The sequence below is a fragment of the Orycteropus afer genome, unplaced genomic scaffold, assembly GCF_000298275.1.
Source record: "Orycteropus afer afer isolate SDZICR_OR568_19922 unplaced genomic scaffold, OryAfe1.0 scaffold00001, whole genome shotgun sequence".
Lineage (NCBI taxonomy): Eukaryota > Metazoa > Chordata > Mammalia > Tubulidentata > Orycteropodidae > Orycteropus > Orycteropus afer.
In genome coordinates, this window is record NW_006921588.1 from 27,886,656 (window position 1) to 27,897,222 (window position 10,567).

The 10,567-nt window shown below is 38.8% G+C and overlaps 1 protein-coding gene across 1 annotated transcript in view; it reads right to left on the reverse strand.

Moving 5' to 3' along the window:
- Window positions 1-947: 947 nt before the first annotated feature.
- The window catches only part of PDK1 (pyruvate dehydrogenase kinase 1), a 31,341-nt gene continuing 21,721 nt past the window's right edge, over window positions 948-10,567 (reverse strand). The window contains exons 9-11 of the mRNA XM_007941959.2: window positions 6,110-6,220; window positions 2,635-2,748; window positions 948-1,088 (exon numbers count right to left, since the gene is read on the reverse strand). Coding sequence (XP_007940150.1) covers window positions 948-1,088; window positions 2,635-2,748; window positions 6,110-6,220 — 366 coding nt within the window. The remainder of the gene's footprint in view (window positions 1,089-2,634; window positions 2,749-6,109; window positions 6,221-10,567) is intronic.

Below are 10,567 nucleotides of genomic sequence, written 5' to 3' on the forward strand. Positions count from 1 at the left end.
AATAAGCAGAAACCAAAACTCCAAGACCTATTACTTTAGCAATGCGATATCACTACTCACTTTAAAAGAGTGGTTCCCTAACTAAGGTGGGCATCAGGCTCATCTGGGAAGCTTTGTGAAACTGGAGACTCCCAGGCTCCAGTCCCGCAGGCTCGGATTCAGTATGTCTGCAGTAGGATCTGGAAAAATTGTTTCTCAAAAGCTCCCCCAGGTAACTTCAATAACCAAGCAGCTTGGAATTCACTGCTTTGCCCGCCACACCTTCTCTGGAATCTCAGCAACAGCCAGTTTGCTTGTTTTTAGGATACAAATTTCCCTTTGCATTAACATGATGCACATTTGGAGTAGACTGCCTATGACCTTGGCTTACATCCACAGAACTACTCCTTACAATCTTTTGTAAGAAAAATTTAAAATTGATACATTAACTTTAGAGCTAAGACAATATATGTAGATGTTGAAAGGTAGCTGGTTCTTCACCTACAGGGCAATTTTCTGCTTTACATGTAGACAGTCACTGCCACATGAAGACCACCTTACTGCACTTGTCATTGCCAGAGCTCCTCCAAACAGCAGAAGGATGGCTAGCTAGTCAGTATTACCAAGATGTTTCTAGCAGAAAAAAACAAAAAGTATTCTAAAAAACTACATAGCTTCCTGCAGAAACCCCAAAACATCCATGCTTCTAAAGCCTACCGTAAAGAGGAGAGTTGACTGAAACATAGCTGTTTAAAAAATATGCTCAACTAAATGTGAAAATATAAGTGTAAAATAGGTACAATTTCATCCCCTTGGGATGTTTAACAGGCATAAGTGGAATTCAGTTTCCAAACAGTTAATTGTGAAAACGACTTGTGAAGTATTTGGTATAATGCAGTTCTGGACACCATCCCATCCAAATTCAGTGTAACGTCCATGTTTACATTTCCCAGGTGTCCCAAGCGTATCTAGGCACTGCGGAACGTTGTCATGTCTTTTGGTTCTCTGCTCGGGATGCACCAGTCATCAGCCTCGTGGTTGGCGTTGTAATGCTTCCAGGCAGCTTTGTTGTACACTGGGAGTCTTTCTATTGATTCTGTTGACAGAGCCTGAAAACAACAAGCAGGCCCTAAGTTTCACATTTTTAAAAATCCGCTATTTGGAAAAAAAAAAAAAAAAAAGGCACAAAAGCTACTGTAAATTACCTAATATTGCCTTGGGGTTTGTATTTATCACAACAGCTTTTACACACTTTTTTTTTTTTTTTTTTTGCTTAATTGTGATTTGGGTGAAGATTTACAGAGCAAATTCACTTTCCATACAGCAGTTCACATATACTTTGTCTCATGTCATTGACCACAGTTTACCACAATGCAACATTTCCTATAAAATAGGTGCCATCTAGTGGCCAAAACAGGAAACTAAAGTCACCAAATAATGGCACCAACAGTGGAAGCTCTGAACAGCCAAAGTGAACTTAACCCAAATGAAATGATGAATTGATAGAGCCCAGTGGCTCTCCGTCCTTCTTAAATATACTGAAGACCCTACATAAACACGTTGGATATTCCAGGCGAGTGTGTTTAACTCACTCTCCAGGTGAGCTAGATGCTTACCAAGAATCACCTATGCTTGTCCCTGAATCTGTTTATGCAATTATGCAATCTGCCATGATAATTACAAAATTTCACCAAACATTGCATAAACAAAGGAAAAAAATAGGGAGAGTCTGATTCTATGAAAAGTAAGGTGAATGTTTTGGAAAGACTCATGAAGGAAAGTGATACAAAAATTGCTGTCAAATTAGAGTCAGAAGATACATGGGAAAGATTGTATAAATGCAGGCACCCCTCTGAGATACTGAGGATTCCATGCCAGACCACCACAATAGAACAAATATTGCAATAAAGCAAATCACATGACCGTTTTGGTTTCCCAGTGCATATAAAAGCTCTGTTTACACTACACTGTAGCCCATTAAGTGTGCAACAGCATTATGGAAAAGTCTGAAATATTGTTGGAAATACCAAAATATGACACAGAGACACAAAGTGGGCATATGCTGTTAGAAAAATGGGGCCAACAGACTTGCTCCACACAGGGTTGCCACAACCTTCAATTTGTGAAAAACGGAGCCTCTACAAAACACAATAAAGCAAAGTACAACAGAACAAGGTTTGTCTATATCCAAAACTAATTCTGCACTTGGTTGTTTCTTTGTGTTTAAAGGAACCAAAGCTGGAATCATACACAATGCGTTTTAAGTACAGCTTCTGCAAGAAAGACAATATTCAACTCCAATCTGTAGACCTGTGTACAAAGCAAAGGCCCTGGTGATATATCAAAAGATTGGTGGATGAATGTCTATCTTATGTTTTATGTTAAAATTAAAATTGTAAGATACATAAGTTTTTGATTCCCCACTTTAACCCTTTTTTTTTTTCCCTATTTATCACAGTCCTGATCATGTCAGATCAGTTTCTACACACTGGTGTAGATCATCTATCAACATAGATGAGATCATATGTAAAAAATTGTAACTTTCTAGTATTTAAATTAAATCAATAGATGTAAAATTTCATTTTCAGTTAAATACTGGCATCTTTTCATATAATCAAAGGAAGTATCATTAAATCAAGAAGACTATAGTCATACCTTAATGTAGATAACTGCATCCGTCCCATAGCCCTCAAGGGAATACAGCTTTAGGTCTCCTTGGAAGTACTGTGCATAAAGACGGGATATGGGCAGTCCATAACCAAAACCAGCCTGTTGGATGAGAAAAACAAACTTCTATGCAGAAAACTAGACTTTGTAACACTTTATTATTTACAATCAATGCCACTGAGTGTCCAAGGGCTACCAAAGCCTACCTCGAAGAGGTCCCTTAGTGTGTAGCATTAATACCCCTTTCAAGCCTGACCCACCAATGACGAAGCTGCAGTGCAGCTGTCTCCCCTGTGGTCATTCAAAACTCTCCATTCTTTTGTTTCCTATAAAGTGACTTGTGGTGTTCTGGAGAAAGCATTCTGTCTTTCCTCAATGGCCTGTTCTAGACTATCCCAATACTGCTTTTAACAATATTATAAAAAGCATGTTGGCTTTTAGGAGCAGGAGTAGAAAAGACCTGTAGTGGCCTGACAAATATATGTGCTGACTCCACACCATGAATTTCCAGTTGTGCTCGGACTCTGGAAGGAGATCCGTGCACAGCCCAGCCGACCCCCTCCTCCCCCTTACAACGTATTACCTCGGAAACGAAAACCAAGCTTCTAACAAAGGCTCTCAAGACCCTAGAAGACCTGCCCTCTGCCTCCCCCTTTCCAGTCCAGCAGAACTAAATCTGCTGCTTTTAAGTTCCTCAATCCTATCTTATTATTTCTCACTTCTGTGTCTCTGTTCATCTTGTTCCCAGTCTCTGGAATGGCTTCCTTCTTTACCTGTACAAATCCCAACATTTATTTAAAACAAAGCAAAACATTCAGACAAGACGTAAAAATGGTTTTCATTACCAAGGTACATGCTCAACAACGCTGCACACGGCATGTTAGTTAACAGTTTGTATGGACTCAAGAGTCACGAGTTCTAGGGTTCAAATCCAGCTCTAACATGACTTATTTCCAGCATTTATTACTTGACTGTCTAACTGGAGTTTCTGTTTGCCCTCCAAATCCACTGCCCATTCTCCATACTTCTCCCTGCCCTGGGAGCTGACCTGAGTGGATTACAACAATCATTTACCACGTACTCTACTTCCAGTAGGAGCTCTGGCAGTGCAGCACCTAAGGCATTTGACTACTAACCAGAAGGCTGGCGGTTCAAACCCACCAGCCACTCCTCGAAAGGAAGACTGGGCAATATACTTCCGTAGTGATACCACCTCGGAAGCCCAAGGAGGGGTTGCTATGAATCAGGATCGACTTTACGGCAGTATGTTTGGTTTTTTGGTTTCTACTTCCAGTGGGTCCAGTCAACGGGGAGCCTGGCAGGAGTTGAAAGAGAGAGGACGTCAGGGTATTCATTCCCCTGGCTCCTTCCCTGTGAGGGTGCCCTGAGCAAAGTGGGGTTATTGAGAGAAAACAGACACTCTGCAGCTATCTCTTCTTCTGGATTGTAACTTTTCCTTCCCCCTTCAAGTCAAGCTGATGACAGCTCTACCACTGCTAGTCCTGGGTTCCTGTACTATCATTCCTACCCACACCTGTGTGATATAGTCCATTTGTAAACATACCTTCCTTAAATTATCATAATATGAGTGAGCCACCTCTTTCCTCTTGGGACCCTGAATGACACATTAATTGGTTCCAGCAGTGGCCCCAAGAAAACTGTCCAAAGCAGGTAGCTCTGGCTCCCACAGTACCTGACCTACTTTCATCACTGCTCTCTCTCAGGCACACCTATGATGACTGCCCTATGACTAAGTTAATAGAGAAGAAAAAACAGCACAGACCTGGGCCACTATAAACCTGCACAGTACGCCCCACCAGGCAAAAGCAGACCACCCTTCCACAACTCCTCTCAGGACCAGGCCTGAAAGACAGGAGTGAAATTGAACCCGACTAGTGGGCAGAACTTGAAATATTACGCTGACACACACTCATGGGCGGTGGCAAATAAGGTGACTGGCATAGGGACATGGAAAGAGCAAAACTATATTAACAGGTAACAAAGGTCTGGGAGAAATGTGTATAGTCTGTCTGCTCTGAATAGGCTTAGAGTATAAACATATTCTTCTGTCCCATGTAAATGCCCACCACAAGGGACCTGGAAGTGCTCAATAATCAGGAAGACAGGATGACCACTTGTGTGGCTGTCAGCCGGCCTTTCTCCAATTTTGCAGTGCTCTGCTTGGGATACACTTACTAAGCAGTCACGGCAGGAGGAGGGAGTCCCCAAAAGAACTCCCCAACAGTCACACTCCTAAGGCTGACATGGCTACCCCCAAGGCCAAGTGCCTACAACAGCAGAGGCCAGTGCTGAACCCCAACAGGGCACCTACTCCGGGGAACCTGACAGCTACTTGGTGAAAGACTGATCACTTTTGACCTCTCCCATCACAAGAGGCTAGTGCTTTGTCCTCCAATGACAGAAAAATTATTTTGGGCTGAAATTGCCTTCATGCCTAAAGCACTTTATCTAGTATCACTATTCATGGACTTACAGAATACTGTCTCTGGTCACAGTATCTTATACATATTGTCTCCAACCAGAGGATACAGAGTTTGTTGCAAAGGAAATGGAAACTGAGCTCATGCTCATAGAATTTACTGATCTAACTACATGCCCCAAAGCCCAAAAATAGCTTCCTTAATAGGAGAGTGAATGGCCTGATAAAGACTCAGTTATGGCTACATGACAACATCCTGTCCAGGATTACAGGACAGGGATTTGACAGAGTGCTCTTTTGGGGGATGGGGGGTGTGGTTAAAAAAAAAAAAAAACCTGCTTCCATACAGTTGATTCTGACTCATGATGACACTTTAGGACAGAGTAGAACATGCCCCATAGGGTTTCCAAGGCTGTAAATCTTTATGGAAGCAGACTGCCTCATCTTTCTCTTTATCCCATGGAACAGCTGGTAGCTTCAAACCGTCAACCTTTTCATTAGCAGTCAAATGTTTTAACCACTACAACACAAGCGCTCCTTGTGTAGGATACGGGGCAGGTCAATTCAGAAACTGATCTTATTATACCTGATATAGGTGATTAAGGTCAAAAAAAATACCATTAAAAAAAATTATAATTTGAGTCATTTCAAGCCAGTGATTAAACTATTCCGAACTCTTTGTCTTCTTCAATGTCTGTAATAGGAGATCTTTCTAATTAAATCACAATACTCAAGGGTAAAAAAAAATCAACAATGAAGATTAAATCAGTGTTAACCAAACACTAGTAAAATCTGTAACTTATTCTTCACATTATTAATAATGTGAACAGCCTAGCAATGAGCAATCCAAATCAAATACTCTTTGTCTTGTGCCTTTTTCAATTAAAAAAGAAAATGTTTGTTTCTAAGATTCCTTCTTCCTTGTGAGCCACCCAACACAATGGCTTAAATGATTGATTTGGCAGCCAGAGCCCATTGAAGGCAACTCACAAAAACACATTTGATTAGTTCCTGATTACATACCAGGGGCACTGCTCGAGAAGTCTCAACACACGGCCGGGGTGCAGTTGAATACATATAGTTGAAGAGTCTGTCAATTTTCCTCAGAGGAACACCACCTCCACGGTCACTCATCTGAAGCAAGAAACAATCATGCCCTAGGACCAAGCCCAATAAACAGCAAAATGCATATGCACAATGTCGTGGTTTAATAGAGAGCACTGCTCTGTAAAATGTGTATTGCACAATCCATGTTGCAAATATAACCATTTCCCTCCCTCGTAGACCTAACATGCCTCCTTAATATGTGAATTCTAATACATAATAAACACCACCAGAATTCAAATTCAATGCTGAGGCTTTGTCTATTTACTGAAGTCCCACAAACAGCATAATCACAGGGTAAGCTTCTCTTAGATATATCAGTATCTTTGTTATTCCTTTCTGGTGTGCATTTTGGCAAATGGTATCAAATTTTCAAATGCATGTACCCTTTGATTCAATAATTTCACTTCAAAACCTTTATCTTACGAAAATAATCAGAAAAGTATACAAGAGATTATCTACCACAGCACTATTTAGAAGAGCTAACCTGGATAACGACTTAAATAGGGGATTAGTTAAATAATGCTAAAATAGAATATTATTTAGCCATTAACTATTACACAGAACTGGATGTATTAACATGGAAGATAGCCAAAAAACACTGTCAAGCAGCAAAAAAGCAAGTTATGAGGAATGTTCTAATTTAGTTAAAATTATTCATAAAAAATGTCTGAAATGCTTTTACTATTCATGAAATTATGCATGATTTTCTTTTCTTTTGGTTTTCATAATTTTTTCACAATTAACTATGGAAAAAATACTCAATGTAATTTTCATTTTCAAGGAAGAAAACAGAACCACTTCATTATATTTTACAGTCTCATCCACAAGCAATTTCACAGCATTGACTCTCAGACAACTTTCAAGTGAATCTATAAGATACCTAAGTCCTTACATTTTTATGCCATTTTCCAATTTAAATAATCAAATGGTTGATTTAGTAATGGAGCTCTGTGGTGTAGTCCCTAAGGCATGTGACTGCTCACCAGAAGGCCAGCAGTTCATTACTGATTATTTTTATTCTGTTTTCCTTCACAGTTAACATGGACTTATTTCCTAGCTATTGTATAGCTTATATTCTTATTTACTCCAGCCATTTTCCCTTGTGAGTGACAAAATTTAAATTGATTCTACTACCTATAGCATTAGTGTTGTGGTCATATACAAATAAATCTGTTTTTAACATACATATATAAACCAAACCCAAACACACTGCCGTGGAGTCAGATCTGACTCATAGTGACCCCTCCTTGGGTTTCTGACGTGGTATCACTAGGGAAATAGATTGCTCAACCTTCCTTCCAAGGAGTGGCTGGTGGGTTTGAACCGCCAGCCTTCTGGTTAGCAGTCAAGTGCCTTAGGCACTGCACCACCAGAGCTCCTCTAACATATATATATGTTGTTAGTTGTTGTTATTTGCTGTCGAGTCGGCCCCGACTCATAGCGACCCCTCCTTGGGTTTCTAAGGCAGTATCACTACGGAAGTAGAATTGCCCAACCTTCCTTCTGAGAACATATATATATAGACAGAGATAAAAGCAGTTCTGAAGGATATGTACTAAAAAGTTAACAGGCTGAATGGTTTATAGGTGAGTTTTTATAATCATAAAAGTCTTTGCAATATACATACATAACTTTTATAATAGAAATTATATAGCTATTTCAATTTGAAAATGAAAATCTTCTTTGAAATACCATTTGAAGACTTGCTTATATTGTATCAATTGTAGATACAATTAAGTAATTACAGTATTCCAGGACTTTATTAAGAACATATATGTAGCATTATGCTTGAAATTGTTGTTGACTGTGAATTCAAAGTCCTGTAAAAAGATTTATTTTAATAAGATGAATAAACAGAGCTCTGGGCATTTTCTGAGATCTGTCAACTTGTTAATTATTCATCCTTTAATGCTCTGCTGCACATTTGGTGATAGCATGAGTAAGAAGTGTAGGTGTTGTAAATATTAAGTAAACAACACACTAAAACAGGTATTAAGATAAAAGATAGACATGAATAATATTCCCTGGTATGTTTTAATCTATCAGCTACAAAGACTACAGCAATTCAGCAGTTATGAAACAAAAAGTGATTTCTAGCCAGAGGCAAGTATGAGAAAAGCAGGTTAACTAAGCAGATGATTATAAGAAGCATCATCTTATAACAGGTGAAGGGGCCAACTGGACAACAAGAATATAATCAAAAACTGATAAGGAAAATTCCCTTTTCTTTGCGGCCAAAAATACAATAGACAGGGATTGATGAATTTTAAAGACACTGGTAAAGTGGTCAAAAGAGTTTCTAAGAGAGTTAAACAGATGGTCTTACACCAGAGGATATGAGTTATTTAGGAAAAGAAATGAAGGAAATAATGGGAGAGAGATGTTTGGTTTCCAAAGTGTATATATTAAGACAAGAAGAAAGCAAAAGGATTGCTACTTTGATAACAAATATATTGGAAGAGATGTGGAAATGAAACAAGAACTGTCTGATTTAAGAGAATTCAGAGAGAAAAGAAATCTAGAATCATGAGACCATAATGCCTATGCCATGGAAAAGGAAAAGAGATTATGAAATCAGTGGGATGGAGAGGAGTAAAGTCAAGAGGAAGGCTAAAGAAGAAAAGTTTGCTAATTTGTAAAGTTGTCTATTTGATGCATAAAATAACCATTGCTACTGTCATCTAAGGAGCTCTGGTAGCATAGTGGCTAAGACACTTGCCTGCTAACCAGACGGCTGGCGGTTCAAACCCACCAGCCACTCCTCGGAAGGAAGGTTGGGCAATCCTACTTCCGTAGTGATACTGCCTCGGAAACCCAAGGAGGGGTCGCTATGAGTTGGGGCCGACTCGACAGCACATAATAACAACAACAACAACAACTGTCATCTAACCAAGAGCTGTCCCCCCTAACTTCCTGCTCCCCATAGCACTGAAACTCTCTGGGCTAATTCATGTTAATTTGAGGCCCTGAGGAAAAGGAACCACTATCTGATGATAGCACCAAAGCCAGGACTTCACTAACCCTATGCTCACCCAGGGCTCCTAAAGCCTCTTACCCATAGCTACTTCATGTCAAGTTTATAAAGTCACCAACAGCTATTGAACCAAGAGAGTTAAATTTTAATAATAATAATAATAAAAGATATTGACTAATATTTAAATAAGTAAATAGTATTGGATTATTTTAAAAGAGGAATAAAAGCATTTAAAAAAAAAGTCAATAATTTTAATAAACTGAAAGAACTGCAGAGAAAAAAACAGGCCGGGTCACCATGAGTTGGAATCGACTAGATGGCACCTGACAACAACAACACTTGTAAATGAACAGCCAAAAGAGATCATCAGAAGGAGGAACACAAAGGAATCAGACAGTGCTGGAAGAAGATGCTTTGATTACCAAAGAAAACAAACAACAATTTGATTTAAAAAACAATAGCAATTATAAGTATCTTCACAGGGATAAAAGTTAATAACTAGAATAGAATATTATAAAAAAAAGAATTATCAAAAACTACAGAGAGTTCTTACAAATTTCTAACAAAACAATAAAAATAAAAGTCAAACGGATGGGCTAGGAATTTCAAGTCAAGGAAATCTCACAGAGAAGATGAAAAGTCAAAGAGGAAAACAGGGAAAAAAGATAAGAAAAAAATCAGAGAATCATTTCAGGAAGTCAGCATCCCATTGATATGATGGAGAGAAGAAAGAATGGGGAGGAGGAAATTATCAAAGAAATAAGGGAAAGTCGGAAGTGTTCACTAAGTGCGTGCCTAGGCTAGTGAGAAAGAAAGTACTGAAGAGAGTCCTTCAGGCTGAAAGGAAAGGGCACTAAGCAGCAACTCAAATCCAAATGAAGAAATAAAGAACACAAATAGAGTTAACTATGTAGGTAAACTAAAAAGAGTAGTGTGCTTAGCTGGTAATCTCTCTCTTCTCCTACATGATTTAAAAGACAATTGAATGAAACAGTTAATTATGAAATATCTCAATGGGTACACAATGTATAAAGATGTAATCTGTAACAATAAAAAGGTAAAGGTGAGGGATGGAGCTATATAGGAGCAAAGTTTTATATGTTACTGAAAGGAAATTGGTATTAAACTAAACTAGATTGCCGTAATTTAATATGGTAATTATAATCCATAAGGTAACCACTAAGAAAATAACTCTAAAAAAGTATAGCAAAAAAAAAGGTATTAAAACGTTATACTAGAAAATATCATTTTAACACAAAATATGGCAGTAATAGAGAAATAGGAACAAAAAAGACATAGTACATGTTGTTGTTAAGTGCCGTCGAGTCGTTTCCGACTCATAGCGACCCCATGCACAGCAGAACAAAACACTGCCCGATCCCGCACCAGCCCCACAATCC